General features: G+C 48.1%; 1 protein-coding gene across 1 annotated transcript; it reads left to right on the top strand.

Moving 5' to 3' along the window:
- The first annotated feature begins 5450 nt into the window (after nt 1-5450).
- LOC105997505 (chromosome unknown open reading frame, human C17orf53) lies at nt 5451-22673 on the top strand. Its single transcript, XM_013031939.1, has 11 exons — nt 5451-5477; nt 6016-6249; nt 7136-7186; nt 10807-11889; nt 13276-13359; nt 14662-14802; nt 15390-15498; nt 15676-15761; nt 16114-16239; nt 18761-18857; nt 22582-22673. The coding sequence occupies exons 1-11, from the start codon at nt 5451-5453 to the stop codon at nt 22671-22673; spliced, it is 2130 nt and encodes a 709-aa protein (XP_012887393.1).
- Nucleotides 22674-23611: the final 938 nt, after the last annotated feature.

Below are 23611 nucleotides of genomic sequence, written 5' to 3'. Positions count from 1 at the left end.
GGCTCAAGTGGTAGAGCGCTAGCCTTGAGCTGAAGAGCTGAGGGACAGCCCCCAGGCCCAGAGTTCAGACCCCCCCCAGCCTTGAGCAGAAAAAACCAAGCAAGAGCATAAGGCGCTGAGTTCAAGCCCCAGTATTGGCAAGTGAGTAAGAGAAAAAGAAAGAGAAAGAAAGGGAGAAAGAAAGAAAGCATTTCTATCAACACAAAGCTCTGGACAGCTGGTTTGCATACAGTGAATACACACTGGTTCAGAAACTACAATTTTCACACACAGCCACACAAACACAGGCCAGCCCTCCCCCACCCCCATATGCTGTACACAACACACACTGAATTCCATACACTCATTCAGCATACAACACCTACCCACCAACACAACCACACACAAAACTCTGGGTGTGTGGACACATACAACTGTCTCTAGCAAGGCAAATGTAAATATAAACATGCATCCTGATACAGATTTGCATACAACTGCTCCTATGATAAAAACACAAATTAGGGTGAAATCCATTTTCAAATATGCCAAAATAGATACAGACCCAAGCCATGTGGTTCCCATAACAATTCCCAGCACATGTTTGCAAACTCAAGTAAAGGGGGGTGGGGAAAGGGAACCCACCACATTTGTTGAGGCCCTGCCAACATGCCAGGCTTGGAGTTGCTATTTCATTGCATTCGTTCATTTACTCCCCAGCAGCCCTGGGAAGAAGATGTTGAAGTATACTTTTCTTTCCATCAATGGAACAAATGAAGTTCAGAGAAGTGAAGAAACTTTACTCAGCAACTTACCAGCAGAATCAAATATAAGCCACGATTTTTCTAATTGCATAGCCAAGGCAGCCAACAAACCTCTCTAGGTCTGATGTTGACAGGGAGACTGAATGAGAAGCAGGATAAGACAGAGAGGAAGCTAGAGTACTGCAGGCCCTGGGGATTTTACGTACCATTCCGCCATTGTCTGATGACTAAGGATGTATTGGAGATTTGGGGCCTTGTGAACGCTAGGCAATCACTTCAAACACTGAGCTACACTTCAGCCTTGAAGATGTGTGTGTGTGTGTGTGAGAGAGAGAGAGAGAGAGAGAGAGAGAGACAGAGAGAGACAGAGAGACAGAGAGAGATGTGGGGGGTAGCAGTATTAGGGCTTGAACTCGGGGTCTGGGTACTCTTAGCTTTTCTACTCAAGGCTGGTGCTCTACCATTTGAGCCACAGCTCCACTTCTGTCTTTTTGGAGGTTAATTGAAAGTAAGAACTTCTCATGGACTTTCCTGCCTGGTCTAGCTTCACATTTGGCTCTTTATATCTCAGACTCCTGAGTATCTGGAATTACAGGCTTGCAGCACCAGATCCTGGTGAGAATACTAAAGTAGAAAAATAGGATTTAAATTGCTTGTTGCATGTTGGAAAGAATGACTGGAGGGCTGATGATATAGCTCAGTAAATAGCAGAGCTCTTGCTTAGCAACTGAAAGAAAAAGAGGAGGGAGAGAGAGGAAGAGAGAGAGACAGAGAAAGAGAGAGAGAGAGAGAGGGAGAGAGGACTCAAGCACATACTAGAAGGAAGAAGCCACTAAAGGAATCATGCAGGTATTAGTCCAAGCAGGAAGTGTAAGGTAAGATCTGATCAGGGAGTGTCAGGCATCTGGAGAAAACCAAGGGCTAGAGGGAGGAAGAAGAGAGAGAAAAGTGTCTTCCATCCCTTCGATAGAGCAAAGCAATTGTTTCTGACCCCTAAAACAAATGACACTTGTGGATTCCCCCACAGAACAAGTCGGATGTGCTCAAGCACATGATGGTTTGCACATCATGATAGGGGGCTCAGATTCTCTGAAGCCTCAGGTTGAGAAGTAAATTCTTGCTGGGGGCTGGGGGCTCACGCCTGTAATCCTAGCTACTCAGGAGGCTGAGATCTGAGGATCCCAGTTCAAAGCCAGCCCAGGAAGGAAAGTCTGTGAGACTCTTATCTCCACTTAACCACCAGAAAACCAGAAGTGGTTCTGTGGCCCAAGTGATAGAGTGCTAGCCTTGAGCTGAAAAGCTCAGGGACAGTGCCCCAGGCCCAGAGTTCAAGCCCCATGACTGACCAAAAAAAGTTCTTTGGAATTCTAGGAGGAAAAATGACCTAGTAGGTAAGTTTGTAGATGCTCAAGTCAGATCTCCTGACTTACAACCTCAGCTGTACTGTCTCTTAGGGAGGTAAGTTTCCTTAGGACCTGGACCCTAGAATGGTACCAGGAACCCAGAAAGTACTCAGGAAACAGTGGCTGCTAGTGATACAATGATACAGGTTAAGTTGGAATGAGACTGAGACTCTCTCTTTATCTCTCTCTCTCTTTGTGTCTCTGTCTCTGTGTCTCTGTCTCTGTCTCTCCTGAGGCTTGAACTGAGGACCTGGACACTGGTCCTGAACTTTTTTTTGTTGTTGTTGGTCATGGGGCCTGAACTCTGGGCCTGGGTGCTGTTCCTCAGCTCTTCAGCTCAAGGCAAGCGCTCTACCGCTTGAGCCATTGCACCACTTCTGGTTTTCTAGTGTTTTATTGGAAATAAGAGTTTCACGGACTTCCCTGCCTGCTGGCTTTGAACCATGATCCTCAGATCTCAGCCTCCTCAATAGCTAGGATTACAGGCGTGAGCCACCAGCACCCGGCTGTTCCTGAACTTTTGTGCTCAAGGCTAGTCCTTTATTGAGCCACAGCGCCACTTCTGCCTTTTTGATGGCTAACAGGAGATAAAAAACCTATAGACTTCCGTGCCTAGGTTGGTTTCAAACCGTAATCCTCAGATATCAGCTTCCTAGTTGCTAGTTACAAGTATGAGCCACTGTTGATACCCAGCTGTATATACCTCTTGCACCCTACTTCCTGACTAAGGACTGGTGGCATTGGAGCTTCCTGCCTGAGCCCCTGCCAACTTTTTCCATTCTCTGAACCCATTCTTCCTTTTTTATTATTATTTTTTTTTTTTTTGTCGGTCGTGGGGCTTGAACTCTGGGCCTGGGCGCTGTCCCTCAGTTCTTCAGCTCAAGGCAAGTGCTCTACCACTTGAGCTATAGCGCCACTTCCGGTTTTCTGGTGGTTTATTGGAGATAGGAGTCTCAAGGTCTCTCCTGCCCGGGCTGGCTTTGAACTGTGATCCTCAGATCTCAGCCTCCTGAGTAGCTAGGATTACAGGCGTGAGCCACCAGCGCCCGGCCCATTCTTCCTTTTTTGATCTGAGTTTCCATTATTCTCAAGTCTAGTTATTAAAGAGTGAAAGCTAGGTGCCGGTGGGCTGGGAAGGTGGCTCAGTGGTAGAGCGCTTGCCTTGCATGCCTGAGGCCCTGGGTTCGATTCCTCAGCACCACATAAGCAAAAAGAAAAGAGCTGGAAGTGGTGCTGTGGCTCAAGTGGTAGAGCGCTAGCCTTGAGCTGAAGAGCTAAGTGACAGCCCCCAGGCCCAGAGTTCAGGCCCCACTACCGGACCAAAAAAAAGCTAGGTGCCGGTGGCTCAAGCCTGTAATTCTAGCTACTCAGGAGAGTGATACCAGACAGGGCAGAAAAATCCCTGAGACTCTTATCTTCAATTATCCAGCAAAAAAAAGGCAGAAGTGGAGGTATGGCTCAAGTGGTAGAGTACCAGATTTGAACAAAGAAGCTAAGAAAATACATGATACCTTGAGCCCAGGTCCCAGAACTGGTGAAAAAAAAAAAAAAAGGAATCAAGCCAACTACCCTCCTTTCTAAGAGGAAGAAGAAGAGCTAGGCTAAATCACCACCGAGATCATCCAGTCTTTTTCTTTATCACAAGATTACTGCTAAGAAACTGGAAACACTGGGCTTAGAGGAACCTTCATCATGGGGGTTCTTCATAACTCTCTATTCATGGAGAACCCCCCAAATCCATCTTGCTAGCTTTCCTAAAATACTCCAGCTGAAGTGGAACTCATTGGCTTAGCATATGCAAAGCCCTGGGTTCTAGTCTCAGCATGGCAAAAACAAAAAACAGTAAAGAAAAAGGAAAGATAAACTTTATATATACCTATATGTTTATCTGTGTGTGTTTATTATTTATTTTATTTTTTATTTTTTTATTTTTGGGTCCAGTCGTGGGGCCTGAACTCTGGGCCTGGGCGCTGTCCCTCAGCTCTTCAGCTCAAGGCTAGTGCTCTACCACCTGAGTCACAGCTCCACTTCTGGCTTTTTTCTTTTTGCTTATGTGGTGCTGAGGAATCGAACCCAGGGCCTCATGCATTGCAAGGCAAGTGCTCTACCATTGAGCCACTTTCCCAGCCCCTGTGTGTGTGTGTTTAGTAGTAATAGTAGTCCCAGATCAGGAGGATAGAGGTAGAGGAAAATCACTTAAGCCTATGAACTCAAGACCATCCTGGGCAACATAATAAAATGGACTAAAAAAACAACAACAAAAAGGGAGGTACTGGTGGCTCAGGCTACTCAGGAGGTTGAGATCTGAAGCTCTCCATCTGAAGCCAGTCTGGGCAGGAAAATCCAGTTAGCAACCAAAAAGCCAGAAATGTAGCTGTCTCTTTTTTTGTTTTGGTCCGGTCGTGGGGCCTGAACTCTGAGCCTGGGCGCTGTCCCTCAGCTCTTCAGCTCAAGGCTAGCGCTCTACCACTTGAGCCACAGCGCCACTTCCGGCTTTTTTCTTTTTTGCCTATGTGGTGCTGAGGAATCGAACCCAGGGCCTCATGCATGCAAGGCAAGCACTCTACCACTGAGCCACCTTCCCAGCCCTAGCTTTGAACTCTTAACTTTACCTCCCAAATTACACCTGGAATGACAGGTGTCATGCCCAGGTAGCATCATCCAGGTTCTCACAGGAGAAGGCATGAGCTTTCTAAATAGAAGATCCACCAAGTAGCTGCGTGATCCCAGTGCAGTTCCTTCCTCCTCTGGAGCTCAGTTTCCTAAACTGTAGATAATATCTATCCTTCACCCTTCATGAGAGCTTTATGAAGAGGAAAATGAATAAATAGCTAAGAGAAAAGTTGCAAACTAGAGTGTGAATAGTTGTCATTCTTCTTGGTCTTTTAGGCTCTGTGATCTGCTTTCCACTGAAATTGCAGTGCTTAGATTAATAGGGAGCCCCAACACTGGCTCTCTAGGGCTATCCACAGCCTGGCAAGATGAACTGGATCTGGGGTCTCTGTACAGAAAGAAGGCCTGTTCATGGAAGATGTTTTGTCCTCCAGCTCAGAAGCACAGAGGCCTTCAGGAAATTCTTGAGAGGGAACCTGGATAAGAGTTTCCTCTCCAGTTGCCCTTCTGTCCTCCACCCTAACAGAGGCAAACGGAACCACGTGTAGTGTAGCTCTAATGGGAGGCACAGGCTGTCCCAAGGTAAAGTGAGACTTGGCCACCCTGAAGTAGATTCAGGGCTGGCACCAAACAGATCATGAAGAACTCAGGTCACAAGTGCGCACCAGTAATCCCTGAATTCTGGAGGGTAAGAATGGAGGATCCCGAGTTTGAAGCCAGAGTGAGCTACGCTACAGAGCCAGATCCTATCACCACTAACCATAATAAACAAAAAGCATAGACAGATGTATAGACGAATAGAGAGACAAACCGACCCGGGTGGCTCAAGTTCGAGTTCGGGTTCTTCATGGACTCTTATAGAACGCTACTACCAAGCCCGGCGCTGGTCACGCCTGTAAATCCTAGCTACTCAGGAGGCTGAGATCTGAGGATCGCGGTTCAAAGCCAGCCGGGGCAAGAGAGACTGTGAGACTCCTATCTCCAATAAACCACCAGAAAACCGGAAGTGGCGCTGTCGCTCAAGTGGTAGAGCGCTCGCCTTGAGCTGAAGAGCTGAGGGACAGCGCCCAGGCCCAGAGTTCAAGCCCCAAGACCGACCAAAAAAAAAAAAAAAAAAAGAACGCTACTACCGCCTGGGGCCAAGGTGCCGCTTGGGGGCGACCGAGAGCCCATCCACTTCCCCTTTAAGGCTGGGGCGGAAGACCGGAAGGTGAAGACTTTGCGTCGGCTGGATAGAAATAGCCCTGTCCCTTTAAGAGGGCGGAGACGCCGGTGTGGCGGCCGCTTCGAATGCGGCCTGCGGCGCCGGCCTTCGGTTTCTGGGCGACCCTCCCTCAGCCTCCTCCCGGGTCACCGAGACTCTTCCTGGTGACCCTCCTGTCCCAGCAGCGTCGCCCAGATTTCGACTCTTCCACTTGGGCCCAGTCCGAGGCAAGCCCCGAGGCTGGGTGGGCCCGTCCACTCACCTACGGGGTCCCGCCGCCGTCGCCATGGTAATGCCGCGTCTACGCCTGGGGCGTGGGGCGTGGGGTGGGGGTCACCGGGCTAAGGGGCCCGCGGGCTGCGGGGCCGGGGTCGGATGGAGCTCGGTGTAGGCTGCAGATCTGGGTAGTGTTTTGGCCCGGACGTGTTCGAAACCTTGGGAAAGCCCTTCCTCTTTCACGCAGGCCTCAGTTTCCCTCCTGTTTCTTCCCTCTTTGAAGATCTGGGCACCCTTCCGGTGCGCAAACATCACTAGCTTTGGGGGCCATCCTTCCTCTCCGCACCCACTCTGACCCTTGGACTCGACTCCGTCAATCGCCGCCTTGTTGCTCTGGCATCTGGGGTCAGGGACCACCATTGGCTCTGGGTTGACTGCTGCAGGCTGGAAAGGAGAACCATGGATGGGGGACACTTCACTCTCTTGAGACCCTAGCTTTATGGGCCATTGGATTAGGTAGAAGGAAAGAAGGCATTGCCTTGATTGTCAGAAACAACACCCCTGGGCCAGACATGCTTACCTTTATGGTGGTTTTCTTATGCTGGACAAACGTTTGCGATTTTGTGAAATGACCTCAAGCCGGTGTGCACAGTGCTGCTGAAGGCCTGTCCTTGATCCCCTCAGCCACCCCTCTATGTCTCCATCCCTCTCTCCCAGGATTAATGCAGATGGGTTTGAGTGGCTTCTATTACCAGAAAGTATCTTTAAGTCATTCAAGTCGTTAACCTAATCCCATTTCCTCTAGCACTGCACTAGCAAAAAAAAAAAAGGAATAAAACATAAAACAAAAGCAGTACATCTGATGGTCTTGTTAGAGCTGGGAAGATGCTTGACAAGGACAGAATGTACTTGCAAACAATATTTCTTCTTCAGCCTCAATTGCTTTGTTTTCCTTTCAGGCATGCAGTTTGCAGAAGCTGTTTGCTGTGGAAGAGGAATTTGAAGATGAGGTAGGAAGTGTTGGTGATCAGGGTGGCAAAAGAGGTCTTGAGATGTAAACAGCCAGGTGCAGAACATTTTAGAGCAGCTCACACAAACCTGCTTTTAGTTGATGTGAGTGCTTTCTTCCTTCCTTCCATCCTTCCTTTCTCTTTGAGGCAGGATAAGATATGTAAACAACCACTGAATGTAGCAGAATAGGCTTGTAATATCAGCACTCTGGAGGTAGAGTCAGCAGGGTCTCAAGTTCAAGGTTAGCCTGAGCTACCTAGATTCTCTCAAAAAAAGCCCCGTCACATGCCAATTAAATATTAGTTTCTGTGGATGGCACAAATATTTCTATTGGGTGCCAACTGGCTATATGAGCCAGAAAAAAATTTTTTTTTCTAGGCTATTTCTGGCAGGGGTATTTTGGTGCTAGGGATTGAACCTAAAGTTTTATGTGTCCTGAGCATATGCTCTTCCACTGAGCTGCACAAACAAATTTACTTTTTATTCCCTAATGCTTTGCCTAAACTATTCTTCTCAGAATAGCTTATGCCTGGCTGGTATTGTAAATGCTGTACCAGAGATCCTTCTGGTAGCCTATATCCCATTCTTCCTTTCTCTCTGTGTGTGTGTGTGTGTGTGTGTGTGTGTGTGTGTGGTGGTTATGGTGTTGAGGATCAAATCCAGTGTAAACATGCTGCCAACTAAGATATGTCCCCAGATTTCTTTAGGGCTTTTTTTTTTTTTGGTCCTGGAGCTTGAACTGAGAGCCTAGACACTGTCCCTGAACTTTTGTCCTCAAGACTAGTACTCTAACCACTTGAGCCACAGCTCTTCCTACTTCTGGCTTTTTATTGGTTAAATGGAGATAATGATCATAGGGACTTTCCTGCCAAGACTGGCTTTGAACTGTGATCCTCAGATCTCAGCCTCTGAATAGCTAGGATTCCAGTACCCACCTGCTTTTGGACTTGGGATTTAAAGGAAAAAACTCTTCAGAGCTCTTCTCCCCATCCCCACCCTCCATTTCTGGGGCTTGAACTCTGGGCCTTGGCGCTGTCCCTCAGCTCTTCAGCTCAAGGCTAGTGCTCTATCACTTGAGCCACAGCACCACTTCCGGATTTTTCTGCTTATATGGTGCTGAAGAACAGAACCCAGGGCCTCATGCATGCAAGGCAAGCACTCTATCACTGAGCCACCTTCCCAGCCCCATTCTTAAAAATTGGGGCTAGAATGTGGTTCAATGGTGGATAGCTTGCCTGGCATTTACAAGGCCCTGAATTTGATTGCCAGCACTAAAAAAAAAAAAAAAAAAAAAAGGTCTTTGGCTTCTCATTTATTCAGGCTCCAAGATGAGAGCACAGTCCTGTAAGTTGCTTAACCACTCCGAGTCTCAGTTTCTGTATCCACAATATGGGAAGAACAATAATCCTATTCATAGACCATGTGAGAATTCATTGAGAGACATCTAATAGAATACTTATATTGTATCAGGTACTCAGTAAGGTTGCAAATATTATCAGGTTTTGTTATTATGTATTATTCAAAACTACCAGCTTTGTCAAGGAGATGTGTTCTTGTTTTTATCTCTCAGCTTTGGGGATGTGTGATTATAGGTGAAAAAGAGACTGTGAAATTAGCAATATGGGTCTTAGCAGATGATGATAGGCTTACCAGACTGGTGATGGCATTGAGGAAGGGCTCTGTTCCAAGTTTCTGTGCATCGACAATGTAAAGCAGTCCTTTGCCCTCCTCCCAGTGCATGTCGTGCCATGTTTGAGAGTGAGGGACCGGTCACCCTCCAGGGTTATCAGGATTCTTTTTTTTTTGGGGGGGGGTCAGGTCATGGGGGCCTGAACTCTGGGCCTGGGCGCTGTCCCTTAGCTCTTCAGCTCAAGGCTAGCACTCTACCACTTGAGCCACAGCGCCACTTCCGGCTTTTTTCTTTCTGCTTATGTGGTGCTGAGGAATCAAACCCAGGGCCTCATGCATGCAAGGCAAGTACTCTACCACTGAGCCACCTTCCCAGCCCCAGGATTCTTTTTTTTTTTTTGGGTCCGGTTGTGGGGCCTGAACTCTGGGCCTGGGCGCTGTCCCTCAGCTCTTCAGCTCAAGGCTAGCGCTCTACCACTTGAGCCACAGTGCCACTTCCGGATTTTTTCTTTTTGCTTATGTGGTGCTAAGGAATCGAACCCAGGGCCTCGAGCATGCAAGGCAAGTGCTCTACCACTGAGCCACCTTCCCAGCCCAGCCCCAGGATTCTTATCATTCTCTTTTTTTTTTTTCCCCCTTTGGTCATAGAACTTGAACTCTGGGCCTGGGCGCTGTCCCTTGGCTCTTCAGCTCAAGGCTAGTGCTCTACCACTTGAGCCATAGCACCACTTTCAGGCTTTTTCTGCTTATGTGATGCTGAGGAATCAAACCCAGGATCTCATGCATGCAAGGCTCTACCACTGAGCCACCTTCCCAGCCCAATATTCTTATCATTTTGATTTGTTGTTGTTATGGCTAAGTCCTAAGGTGGTCTTGCTGGAGGGTGGGAGTCTCTGGGTCCTACACGAAGCAGCGACAACCCTTTTTCTAGCTCAGACCATCCAGTGGAGCAGTAGGCTATGTGTGTGTGTGTGGTGGGGGGCTTCCTGTCAGTTAAATCAGCAGTTCTGACTCAAAAACACCCTCAGAACAGGTCTCTTGCTCTTGAAGGTGTCAATATCACCTTGCTTCCCAACTTGAAACCATACTTAATTTAACTTGCTTGAAAAGCTATATTTAACTTCTGCCTATTTTGCTGGTTCCAGGGCTTTCTGGCTTACTGAGAAGCATGCGTGTGCTAAAAGTAGGTAGTGGGCTAAGGACAAGGCAGTGTGAACACCTAGGTTGTTGGGCACCAGAAAGCTGGTCTCCTTGAGAAGCATGTGTGAACTTGAATGATTGCTTTAACTCTTTGGTGCCCTGAGACATTTGCTCCCCTCCACCCCTCCAATGCACTTCTTGGAAATTAAGTAAGGGAAGCTACCCAAAGGTATAGCCTTGGGATGTTTCTTATAGAAGCCTGATGGTAAGCTCACGGGCAAGGTCAAAGTTTGGTGAGAGACACACCATTGCCTTTTGCTTGTTTCCTAACTAGTGTTTATGCACATATATCTTTTTTTTTTTTTTGGGTCCGGTCGTGGGGACTGAACTCTGGGCCTGAGCGCTGTCCCTCAGCTCTTCAGCTCAAGGCTAGTGCTCTACCACTTGAGCCACAGCGCCATTTCCAGCTTTTTTCTTTTTGCTTATGTGGTGCTGAGGAATCGAACCCAGGGCCTCAGGCATGCAAGGCAGGCGCTCTACCACTGAGCCACCTTCCCAGCCCTATGCACATATATCTACACTCATGTGCCTGAAGAGTAAAAGACTTTTGTTTTTGTTTTTTGATGGTACACATGCTAGACTAGCACTTTACCACTTGAACCACACCTCTAGCCCTGTTTTTTCTTTCTGGAGATGGAATATAGTGAATTTTTCTGCCCAGGCTAGTTTTGGTCTACAATCCTCCAGATCTCAGCCTTCTGAGTAGCTAGGGTTTTTAAGTGTGAGCCACTGAGGCCCAGCTGAGTTTTCAGATTCTCAGATGTAAAGACCTACTGTCTCTTCTCTGTAGGATTTCTTGTCTGCAGTGGAAAATGCTGAGAACCAGTTTGTTGGAGCACTGCCTGTGAATGCTGGGTGTTTGAGACCTGTCTCTTCCAGGCCACCGGAAGCCATGCAGACTTTGAGTCCATTGCCATTACACCCCACTGTTCCTCTAACCCTCCCATCCCTGGGAGTCTGCCTCCCTACCTCAGTGCCCCTGAGGCCTGTCTCGACTTCCAGCAGCTGGACTGGCAATCAGAGAATGACCCTAACAGAAGGTCTGCGAGAGCCAGCCCGCTTCCAGTCTCCACATTCTGTCCTTACCTGGGAAAAGCAGCAGGGCATGGGTGGCTTTGAGGGACCCGAACAAGACGACTTTGATAAAGTCCTGGCAAGCATGGAACTGGAGGCAGCTAGCATGGAGCTGGAACTTGGAGTTAGCAGTGAGATCACACAAATCTCGCCTGCTCAACATCAGGAGGACTCAGTATTGGCTAAAAAGGCCCGAAGAGCTGATCTCAGTGGGACATGTCAGAAGGGGCCCGTGCCAGCCACCCACACAGCGGGCATCATGTCAGTCCAGGATGAACCTCTTCAGCTGCCTAGCCACGACAGACCTGCTGCCTTGGGCAGCCCTCCCACCCCACTGATCTCAGCAGTTCCTGCTCGGCACCCCCCCTGGGAAGTCTGCCCCAAAGGCCCCTCTGTTCCAGCACCCCAGCCTCTCCAAGCTGGGGGACGGCCCATTCAGAGCAGCCCTCAAAATCGTATGCCCAGTCTGCCATTCCAGTCTCCCAATGCCCGGTTACAAGGCAAACCTCGTTTTTCTGGACCTCAGACTCCCAACTCCAGCTGCTCTATTCCCTCAAGGGCCAGCGGTGCTGTACTTTCTCAGGGGCCTTTGCAATTTCGAACCCCAGTGTGTTCTGTTGAGTCTCCTGTTACCCCAAAAGGTCCCCATTCCTCCCTGGTTTCCCAGGCTACTGTGCAGGCACCCAGAGTCACCAACCACCTAGTACAGCTGGTCACAGCTGCTAGCCGGACACCCCCACAGCCCACCAGAGCCAAAACTCGCCGCTTCCCTGGCCCAGCAGGGCTTCTGCCTCACCAGGTAGGTGAGCTGGTTCTCTAGGATGTTAGGTAAAGGGAGAAAAGCACTGGGCCAACCCTGTAATGTCTCACAGAAAGGAAGGAAGCAAAGAGAGAGGGTTTGCAAAGCTGAAGAAAACAAAAGAAATGGAAAGAAACAGAGTAGAACACTTGCCTAGCACATTCAAGGTCCTGTGTCCTGTGTCCTGTGTTAATCCTCAGTATTGGGGGGTAAAAAAGATAAAAGCTTAAAAATCCACCCACAGAAGAAGCACTTAAGAATTTTCTAGTTTTCATATGTCTACTGTTTACTTAGCACTAGGGTAAGAAGATAGATTAATTTGCTAAGGGGTAGATATTGGGCAATTTGCTTGGAACAGAATACAGAGATTGAAAGCAGTGCCTATTCTAAGGAGTTTATAGGTTTTTTGTTTTTGTTTTTTTTTTGTACCAGTCCTAGGGCTTGAACTCAAGGCTGGATGCTGTCCCTGAGCTTTTTTGCTCAAGACTAAGGCTCTATCACTTGAGCCACAGCTCCACTTCAGGCTTTTTGTTGGTTAATTGGAGAGCAGAGTCTCATAGACTTTACTGCCCCAGCTAGCTTTGAGCTGTAATCCTCATATCTCAGCCTCCTGAGTAGCTAGGATTATAGGCGGGAACCACCAGAGCCTGGCTGTGAGGAGTTTATAGTGTAGTGGGAGAAGTGGGTATGAACAGATGGTTATGGCCAAAGAGCTCTGTGTGAAACCCGGGTGCGCTCTGAGGACAGTCCAACAGGGCTGTCTGGACTAAGGGCATGTGGTCTTGGAGGTCCATAGAACAGTTTCACTGTAGCTGCTTTGTGGAGCCAATGTGAGGAGGCTGGGGCTGGAAAGGAGATAGCCCTGCTCAGAGTCTGTGTTTGCTTGACAGAGACACATGACCCATCAAACTAGTTTTGGTCTGATTGTAGGTAGTTGGGTGCACCCTTCCACTCCTCTTTGGGGTGTTTGAATCAATTGCTGCCTGTTACTGGTTCTTTCATACTATATTGAGAGAAATCAGAGGAGGTTGTCTCTGTTCCTCCTGGGCTGGATCTCCCAGGGGGAAGGGTTGGGACTCAGAAGAGTCTTGGGAAAGCTGCCTCATAGCTCATGACAGGCCCATCTATTTGGGTCACTGCCCTCTTCAGGCAGCTCTGGGCTTTGCTCCTGGGCCAGCTCTAGCTTCCTCACATTCCCAAAACGATCCCCAAAGTGTCTTTTTTTGAGCTGCCAATGAGGCTCCTGAGACTGCGTTAGGAGAGATGTAATATGTGTTAATTGTCCTTGATAGTTTCCTGAACTCATTATGTAACCCAGACAAGAAGCTGTACTTGTAAATAACAGCTGCTGAGTTTGCTCTCGCCTTCTTCTCTCTCCCCTCTTAGCATAGTGGGAAGAATCTGGAGGAGATCATGGTTTCCACACCCCAAACTCCAACTCACGGTGCTCTGGCTAAATTCCAGACAGAGGTAACTTCTTCCATGCAAATGCTCATTCCTGGGCCTCATTTGAGAGTGAGGGGTATACCTGCATTTCAGGTGTTGAAGAATTGAAGCTGGGCTGGGAAGGTGGCTCAGTGGTAGAGTGCTTGCCTTGCATGCTTGAGGCCCTGGGTTCAATTCCTTAGCACCACATAAGCAGAAAATTCCGGAAGTGGTACTGTGTCTCAAGTGGTTGAGTGCTAGCCTTGAACTGAAGAGCTGAGGGACAGTGCCCAGACCCAAAGTTCAGGCCCTACAACCGACAAAAAAAAAAAAAAATTGAAGCTGATGGTGGTAGGCCTGTATCAAAGGGCATTTGGAAATGCAATTGCAGTAGGCAGCAGCACGTTTACCCTAAAATGAGACTCATCTTGATTCCAGCTAGACATTAACTGATGTCACGCATCTAGCCTTTTTTCCATTTGAGAAATAAAGGCCCAGCTAGCTGTCTTTTCCCAGGGGAGGAGAAAGTAGTAGGTGTCTGTGATGGTATCTCAGTAATCCTTCCTCTCAGGTTTCTAGACACTGAGTTGGGAAGGATCTTGTCTTCCATCTTGCCTCCAAAAGCAAGATGGTGAGAGAAACTTTCACTGGTGAGAGCAACTTCCCTACCTAGCCTTGGAGTTCTGATTGCCCTACTCTATCTCCACACCCCCTTTTGCTTATGACTTTCCCTAGTATAGCTTCTCTTTGCTCCCCAGACCTGCCAGTTCAGATCCAAAGCAGTAATAGTTATCTAGATTTAAAGTTATGAATATAAGGTTAAATGCAAGAAGATATAATAAAGCCAGAGACATCCCAGATCAACTATGGACTGGATTCTAAATGGTTAAAACACTCTGGAAGTCTATAAAGATATGTGTGGGGTCCCTATCCCTAAGAGGTTATATATTAGTCTATTGCAAGATACAAGTATGGGCTGGGTACCAGTGACCCTAGCTACTTAGGAGGCTGAGATCTGAGGATTGCGGTTCAAAGCCAACCGAGGCAGGAAAGTCTGTGAGACTCATAACTCCAGTTAATCACCAGAAAACTGGAAGTGGTGCTATGGCTCAAGTGGTAAAACGCTCGCCTTGAGCTGAAGAGCTCAGGGACAGTGTCCATGCCCAGAGTTCAAGCCCCACGACCAACAACAACAATGAAAAAATACAAGTATGGGTAGATTTTTGCTTCGATGTAATTAAAGTCAGGACCTGGTTTATTTATTTTTTTCTCCCACCCCTCTCAGTCAAGGGTCTGGCACTAAGGCAAACCCACTAATGCAAGTTCCCTTGTGCTCTATGGTGCCAGGTTGCTGCTAGTTCCCAGGTATCAGTGGAGGAAGATTTTGGGAAAGGGCCTTGGTTGACCATGAAATCCTCTCTGGGCCTGGATGAGAGGGATCCCACTTGCTTCCTCTGCACCTACAGCATTGTCATGGTGCTTCGGAAGGTAAGAGTCCTGAGTGGTGAGACTCTATAGTGAGACTGTTTTATACCAGCCTCCTGCCCTGCTCTACCTTAGGATGGGGCTGTCTGCTCACTCTTAAATCAGGCCTGTCTCAAGGGGGCAACTGGAAATCCCTTCAGTTGTATCTTCCACTGCTTATTTTTTCCCTATTACCCACAGTACTAGGCACAGGCAAAAGGAGAGAAGAGTGGGTTCTGGGCTTGTTTCTGTACTTCCAAGGACTGGATGAGAGATGGGGTTACACATTGCTACTCTGAGTGCTCCCAGTGGTCTAGACCATATGCAGATTCATGTTAGAACCTGTGCAAGCATACCCCTGCCCTAGGCCTGCCATACTGTAGTGATACATAAATGTTATACATGAAAGAAAGAGCATGGGAAGAGAAATGAAGGACCTGCCAGCTTTAGGTCTGCTGAGGGAGATGAGATGCACCCTTCTAACTGCCTTTTTACCCCCCAAAAAAGAAGATCAATCATCACCACACTGTAGTTGTCCTAGCACATGTAGACGCCTGGGAGGCTACGGATGAGCCACGGCTAGCTCAGTGAATGCCTTTCCCTGTAAGCAGGCAGCCCTGAAGCAACTTCCCAGAAACAAGGTTCCCAACATGGCGGTGATGATCAAGTCTCTGACTCGGAGCACGGTGGATGCCAGTGTGGTTTTTAAGGACCCCACAGGTAAGGCATTAGATACTGGTCTCGTAAACAGCGTCTATTGAGGTTAAGTGGTGAGGAGAAATCACCCTCTCCATTTGGAGATGAGAAAATGGAGGCAAGGAGCAGCCCATGTCCTAGACAGGGCTCAAGCCAGTCATTGTTGTGATTCTGAGACTGACTGCTATGTGGTATTTGCAGGAGAAATGCAGGGGACCATACACAGGGTGCTTCTGGAGACACGCCAGAATGAGTTGAAGCCTGGCTCAGTGCTGCTGCTGAAGCAGGTAATGGAGGTCTGAGTGGGCTTCCTGGAGAGAGCCTCCAGGCTGTCTGGGCTTTACGTGGATGGCTGCCTTCTCTCCTAGTTTCCAAGCAATGGGCAATCAGATTATTGCTAGGGCCTGGTTTACTAGAGCCAAGAGCAGGCCTGTGGCCCTTGAACAGCTCTTGCTCTTCAGGCTTAAGTAGGGATGGAGGGTTGTGTGGCATGGGGATGGGGTAGGGGAAGTTGTATCTTGCTGTTAGCAAGGCTGGAGCCGGAGCAATTTGTGTGACCTGATGCAGAAGACACTGAACAAGAGGCTGGCAGTTACCTAGTGTTCCATCAGATATTGACTTTCCCTTCCTCAACTCCAGATTGGAGTGTTTTCTCCTTCACTCCGGAATCACTATCTCAATGTGACACCCAACAACCTGGTCCATATTTACAGCTCAGATTCTGGGGATGGGAACTTTCTCAAGCCATCTCAACTATTCTCCAAGGTAAGAGGAACAGGATAGATAGGAACTGGTGGAGCCATGCATCTGGATCTTCTTATTTCCTCTTCACCTCTACCCTGGGGAGCCAGGACTTGAAGGGAACAGTTGCCCTGAGTTGAAGAGGTGCCTTTGGGGACTGGATTATCCCCTCCTGTCTCGAGTCCAGCTGCCTACCAGACGGCTTAGTAACAGTACCTTCAGTAGCAGCTGGCTTCTTGGTGTTACTGTGTCTGATGGCAGGCTTGAGCACCTGAGAGCGGAAGAGTCACTTGAGAACCTACCAGGGTGAGGGCCCACTGGGAGGCGGGGGTGAGGGGAGGGGGAATGACAGATGGAAGGCTGAACCTGTTCCAGGTGGCTATGCAAAGAACAGAGAGCCATGATGACCCGGCAGGTGAGCCAGCACATACTCAACATCATCTCTCCTGGCCTCTGTTCTACTAGGCAAGGTGGGAACAAATGCACAGAGTACTTGGGGGACATCCCTTTAGGAACTGAGGTGAGCATCCAGTGTATTAGTGAGGTGAGGATGGGTTCCAGGCAGCTCTAGTCCCAGGTGTGAATGCAGAGCCTAGGCCTGACTTACTGCCCTATTCTGCCTGGAGGCCAGAAGTTCTGCCTGGAGGCCAGAAGTCCTGGGTCTTCTCCAAGTTTTGCTGATCATTTCTGTTGTGACCTTGGGCAAATCCTGTCCCCTCCCCTGTGTTGCATCATCCTTAGAACATGTGGGTTCGGCCGCATGACCTCTAGTTGGCTTGGATCTTTAGCTCTAATATGTTACTTAAATTTCCTTCATCTACTTAAATTTCCCATATTTTCTCAAAATTACCCAATCTCTAAAATTATTTTCTTAAAAAAAATTTTTTTTGGGGGGTCCGTTCATGGGGTCTGAACTCATCCTGGGCGCTGTCCCTCAGCTCTTCAGCCCAAGGCTAGTATTCTACCACTTGAGCCACAGCACCACTTGCGGCTTTTTTCTTTTTTTGCTTATGTAGTGCTGAGGAATCAAACCCAGGGCCTCATGCATGCAAGGCAAGCGCTCTACCACTGAGCCGCCTCTAGTGGCTCATGCCTGTAATCTTAGCTACTCAGGCAGCTGAGATCTGAGGATTATAGTTCAAAGCCAGACTGTGCAGGAAAGGCTGCAAGACTCATCTCCAATTAACTGGAAGTGACACACTGGTTCAAAGTGGTAGAACACTAGCCTTGAGTGAAAAAACTCAGGGATAGCTCCCAGACCCTGCGTTCAAGCCCCATAAACAACAAACCAAAAAAAGTTCTGCGGGGCTGGGAAGGTGGCTCAGTGGTAGAGTGCCTGCCTTGCATGCATGAGGCCCTGGTTCAATTCCTCAGCACCACATAAGCAGAAAAAAAAAAGCCAGAAGTGGCACTGTGGCTCAAGTGTAGAGTGCTAGCCTTGAGCTGAAAAGCTAAGGGACAGCACCCAGGCCTAGAGTTCAGGTCCCACAACTAACCAAAAAAAAAAAAAAAAACTTCTGATCATCCATACTCGCTGAAAAAACATAGGATAGGGGCTGGGAAGGTGGCTCAGAGGTAGAGCGCTTGCCTTGCATGCATGAAGCCCTGGGTTTGATTCCTCAGCACCACATAAGAAAAAAGAAAAAAGCCAGAAGTGGGGCTGTGGCTCAAGTGGTAGAGTGCTAGCCTTGAGCTGAAGAGCTAAGGGACAGCGCCCAGGCCCAGAGTTCAGGCCCCACAACCGGACCCCCAAAAAAACCCACAAAAATAAAAAAACATAGGTTAAACAAAACCCAGGGGGCTGGGAAGGTGGCTCAGTGGTAGTGCTTGCCTTGCATGCATGAGGCCCTGAGTTCGGTTCCTCAGCACCATGTAAGAAGAAAAAGCCGGAAGTGATGCTGTAGCTCAAGTGGTAGAGCACCAGCCTTGAGCTGAAGAGCTGAGGGACAGCGCCCAGGCCTAGAGTTCAGGCTCCATGACCAACAAAAACAAAACAAAAAATCCAGACCCTTAGTTCAGGCCCCATAACCAACAAACAGAAAAAGTTCTGATCATTCATACTCACTGAAATAACATAGGCTAAACAAAATTGAAAGTAACTCTTTCCCACTCTTATTCCCTAAGGCTAACCATTGTTACCAGTTTAATAGCCAGTTTTAGTTGCCTGCCCATACATTAGCTAATTTGAGGATTGTTAAGTTTATTTTAATTCCAGGCTAGCTCCTCAACATCTTTCTGAATGTCTTCTCCCCCTTCTACTCTGATTATACAGATTCCCTAAAATATTAAATACTGTAGAATTAGGAAAGAAAAAAAAATCAGTCAAAGAAGGTCTATTTGTGTTAATTATCTGCTGTTTTGAGTGCCTGGTGTGTCAGGTCTATCCCTCAGCCTGGACCTGGGAGCCCTGGGCCTTACCACACACTTCTACCATGTTTCCTTCCTGAGCCCCCACCTGATCCTTGGAGGGCATGTGACTAGAGTTGGTAACATCTAAAGGTGCTTCAGAGACATGAGCACTGGTAATTAGATCTTTTGTCTTCAGGGTCCCAGAAGCTTCTGTGACAACTTCCAGCCTAATGTGACCCCAAAGCCAGCACAGAACCCAGTGGTGTCCCTGGAGGAAGAACTCCCAGAAGCAGGTAAGGTAACACAGCCTGTCCAGATCAGGAAAGGCTCTGTGTCCTCTGGTGTGGCTCAGCCAGTGTCTTCCTTGCTTCATCTTATTCCTCCTGTGAGTCTTGGGACCTTAACATAATCTCAAAAATCAGATAGGGCATCTGCTTTGGCAAGGCCAAACTAGTTAACAGTGTGATTAAAAAAAACATGAAATGTAGCCCACGTTTCTCCCCCTATTTCCAATGCATGCATTGTCAGCCTCAGGACGGAACATTGCCAGCCTCATCCAGGTGGACAGGTGCTGTCCTTGTGTCATACACACAGATCACAGAGGCAGTGTACTCATCCCACTGAAGCTCAGAAACGATTGAGGGAATGCTGAGTTATCACATACCTAAGTGATTAGGGGGACCAGGATACAAACATGAGGCCCAAATGCAGAACTCCTATGGGTAGTGGTTCCGGGAGGCTGTACTACTAGGTGAAGCTAGCACAATCCACAATCTCTTAGGTTTTGTTTTTTAGGCCATAACCAGGACTCAAACTCATTGTTGTCTGACATGTTCATTCATTCGCTAATGTTCTACCACCTCAGCCATACCTACAACTCCTTAGGTTTTATTTTGTGCTTGGTACTGAGGCTTGAACTTAGGACCTGGGAACTATCCCTTAGCTTTTTCACTCAAGGTTAGCACTCTACCACTTGAGCCACAGTTCTACTTGTGGCTTTTTTCCCCCTCCATGGTACTGTGGTTTGAACTCAAGGTTTTACCTTGCTAGACAAATTCTCTGCCACTTGAGTCACACTCCTAGCCCTTATTCTGATTTTCTTGGTGGTTAATTGGTGATTTTTTGGTTATTAATCAGAGATAAGAGTCTCCCAGATTTTCCTATGCAGGTTGCCTTTGAACCAGTGTCCTTAGATCTCAGCCTCCTGAGAGGCTGAGGCCTGAGGATTACAAGCATGAGCCACCAGTGCCTGGTTGACTTTCTTTGTTTTTGTTTTTTTGTTTTTGTTTGTTTGTTTGTCTCGGTCTTGGGGCTTGAACTCTGAGTCTGGGCACTGTCCCTTAGCTCTTCAGCTCAAGGTGAGTGCTCTATCACTTGAGCCACAGTGCCACTTCTGGTTTTCTGAGTGGTTAATTGGAGATAAGAGTCTCATGGACTTCCCTGCCCAGGCTGGCTTTGAACCATGATCCTCAGATCTCAGCCTCCTGAGTAGCTAGGATTACAGGTGTGAGCCACTGACGCAGCTGGCTCTTTGTTTTTTTGATTGCAGAAATTTAACCCCATCTGGCCCCCTAAAGGTTATAGGATTATGGGTGTTTTACACTAACCAAATTTACAATATACCAATGGATAAACCCAGAAAGCCATTATTTACATCCTATGAAAATATTGGTAGAGTGAAGTGCAGTTACTGAATTCGAGTTCTGGTCCCGGACCTAAATAAAGAGAAAATATTGGCCCCTTTTACTGGAGTCTTACACTGTCTGGAATCCCCCACCTGTCTTTGCAAGTAAGTCTGATGCCAAGGCTAGTCATTATCCTAAGAAGAGGTTGCCGGTGGTCATGGAGCAAATATGAAGACAGTTGACTATAGAAGATGAACACTGCTGGGCGCCGGTGGCTCACACCTATAATCCTAGCTACTCAGGAGGCTGAAGACTGCGGTTCAAAGCCAGCCTGGGCAGACTGATGTCACATCTCCACCATATGGGTAGAGCTGCTGAGCATGCAACCGCTAGAAGTGCTAGAGAGGTTGGAGACATGAAATGAAGTCTTGCTCCATTTCTCAGTTTCCTCGTGCACCCTCGCTTCTCATTCTTCTCTATTTCCCATGGTGCTTCTCTAACCATTATAGGACAACTATAAAAAGTCGTGTAGGACTATAAAAGACGAGTAGGACAACATCTCTTGCTGTAAGCACATTTCAGCACCTCCCCCTTGAGTCCAGTGCTGGTCACCTTAATTAAACTTGGAATGTTCTCCAAACTAACTTCTTTCCTTCCTTCCAGCAGCAGTATTTATTATAGTGCTTTTTTTTCAGCACTAGGCTCTTAGGGATAAGTATCCAGGCAATCTGACTTTCCCTAAGGCCTTCTGACCCCATCCAGAAAGTGAACTTTTCATGTTTTTTTTTTTTTTTTTCGTGGGGCCTGAACTCTTGGCCTGGGCACTGTCCCTCAGCTCTTCAGCTCAAGGCTAGCACTCTACCACTTGAGCCGCAGTGCCACTTCTGGCTTTTTCTGCTTATGTGGTGCTGAGGAATCAAACCCAGGGCTTCATATATGCAAGGCAAGCACTCTACACTGAGCCACCTTCCCAGCCTCCAGAAAGTGCACTTTTCTAGTTGGTAGCAGTGAACCTAGTGTCAGATGGTCTAAGGGCAAAGTTATTTTACCTACTTGACCCCTGTTCTCGGTAAAGTGAAATTTATCACAGAAACCACAATAAACTGCCCTGAGAAGGGTTGGTGAGCACAGAGCAAGCATTCAATGACTATTAGCTGTTATTGTTTACCAAAGAATATCAACAGGGATTCTCAAAGTCAGTTCTGTTCCCAGACTCTCAGGTATAAGCACTGCATCAGAGACTGCAGTCAGAAATGGCTCCTCACATTCCTCACATCCTGGGGAAGGGGATGATGCTGTGTGCAACTGTCCTCTGAGAAACAAGAGTATTGAACCATGTGGTTCTGAAAGTGATGACTTATACATCTTTCTCCCACTCAGGGAGCAGAATGCAGTAAGGACCTCAGAAGTCTCTTCCTATTCAGTACTGTGCCTCTGGATGATAGGAGAGGAACTATGGGGGCTCAAGAGTGGGGCTTGAACTCAAGGCCTGGGCACTGTCCCTGAGCAGTTTCGCTCAAGTACTTTACAACATTGAGTCACAGCACCACTTCTGGCTTTCTGGTGATTTATTCGATATAAGAGTCTCACAGCTGGGCGCTGTGGCTCACGCCTGTAATCCTAGCTACTCAGGAGGCTGAGATCTGAGGATTGCGGTTCAAAGCAAGCCCAGGCAGGAAATTTGTGAGACTCTTATGTCCAGAAAACTGGAAGCGGTGCTGTGGCTCAAGTGGTAGAGCACTAGCCTTGAGCTAAAGAGCTGAAGGACAGCACCAAGGCCCAGAGTTCAAGTCCCACGACAGACCAAAAGAAAAAAAGTCTCACAGACTTTCCTCTTTCCTGCCCTGGCTGGCTTTTAACCGAGATTCTCAGATCTCAGCCTCCTGAGTTAGCTAGGATTACAGATGTGAACCACTGGTGCCCAGCTCCCATTTTTCTTTTGTTTGTATTTTTTTGTGGTGCTAGGGATTGAACCCAGGTCCTGTGCATGCTAGGCAAATGCTCTACCACTTAGCTATATCCCCAGCCCTTTGTTTGTTTGCTTGCTTATTTGAGACAGAGTCTTTATGTAGCCCATGCTGACTTAGAACTTGACTTCACAGGCTTCCTGTCTCAGCCTCCTAAGTGGTAGGATTATAGATCTGCACCATTATGCCAGCTATACCCTGCTGCATGCATGTGTATGGTGGGGCAGGGGGCGGGGGGCGGTGTTGAGGAGCAGAGGGAAAAGTGAGGCTAGCCTCATCCCACTAACAAGTCACTACTGCCCAGGGGGAGCTACTTCTTCATCTGTACAGACAGCCCAGGTCCTCCTAACAGGTAGCTTTAGACTGTGGTCACATAGAAGCTTAATGTGGTCACTGAAGCTATCCCACCCTGATTCCCTCTGCAGATGACCTGGATGGACTCCTGAGTGAACTCCCTGAGGACTTCTTCAATGTGCCCAGCAGTTGGGACTGCCCCAAAGCAGGGCATCCACCATGAGCAGGCAGTGTCTCCTCTCCCAGGCAAAGATCTGGGTGTATAGGTCATGTCTGAAGTAGAGAGGGCCGCCAAGGGTTTCTGTGGGGCCCCTCCCTGGATGCTTTCCTAGAAAACTCCCTAATTGGCTTGTACGCTGCTGGGGTGTAGGGACTTCCTTTGGCACTGGCATTCCAGAACTGAAGAGAAGACTGGCTCTCCTGCCTTCCTGTCCTCCAAGTCCTCTTGTCCATTGTTTCTTCTCCTGCCAACAGGAAAGGTGTTTCAGACTCCTGCCTCAGCTTTACTTTAGAGGATGTTGGGCCTGGTGACCCTTGTCCCTGGTTAGATGAGGAGCAATATCATATCAATGGTGACTTGAGGCCCAAGGGTGCTGAGGTCAGGGTATGGGATGTGGGACGTGGTTCTGAAATAAAGCAGCCCTGCTTTACCTGCTTCCTCCTCTTTCTCACCCCTGCCCTTCCTTGCCCCCTGCTCAGCCACCAGCACAAACCAGGGCAAAGCCAAGCAATTTGACTTTATTTTTTGTCTTTACACTCTTTTTTTTTTTTTTTTTTGTCAGTCCTAGGGCTTGAACTCTGGGCCTGCGGGCTGTCCCTGGGCTCTTCAGCTCAAGGCCAGCTCTCTACCCTCTACAGCTTGCGCCACAGCGCCACTTCCCGTTTTCTAGTGGTTTATTGTAAATAAGAGTCTCACAGACTTTCCTGCCCGGGCTGGCTTTGAACCGAGATCCTCAGATCTCAGCCTCCTGAGTAGCTAGGATTACAGGCGTGAGCCACCAGTGCCTGGCTAAAATGTTTGTTTTTTTATGTTGTTTGAGGACAGAATCTCACTGCAGTGCTGGGGAGCCTAGAACTTGCTAGGTAACCCACGTGTGAGGGAAGGGCCTCCTGTCTCCGCCTCCAGAGTGCAGGGATTGCAGGTATGCACACATCTGGCTG

This window comes from Dipodomys ordii, unplaced genomic scaffold (assembly GCF_000151885.1).
Source record: "Dipodomys ordii isolate 6190 unplaced genomic scaffold, Dord_2.0 Scaffold147, whole genome shotgun sequence".
Lineage (NCBI taxonomy): Eukaryota > Metazoa > Chordata > Mammalia > Rodentia > Heteromyidae > Dipodomys > Dipodomys ordii.
The sequence above is the reverse complement of the archived record's forward strand: the minus strand, read 5'-3'. Positions and strand labels throughout refer to the sequence as shown.

What these genes read in the sequence shown, in the direction of transcription:
- LOC105997505 (XM_013031939.1), top strand. Translation starts at nt 5,451, where the DNA reads ATGGAGGATCCCGAGTTTGAAGCCAGA. An exon ending in GGTTTTTAAGGACCCCACAG is followed by an intron (nt 15,499 to 15,675) that starts GTAAGGCATTAG and finishes TGGTATTTGCAG; the next exon opens with GAGAAATGCAGGGGACCATA. An exon ending in CAGTGCTGCTGCTGAAGCAG is followed by an intron (nt 15,762 to 16,113) that starts GTAATGGAGGTC and finishes CCTCAACTCCAG; the next exon opens with ATTGGAGTGTTTTCTCCTTC.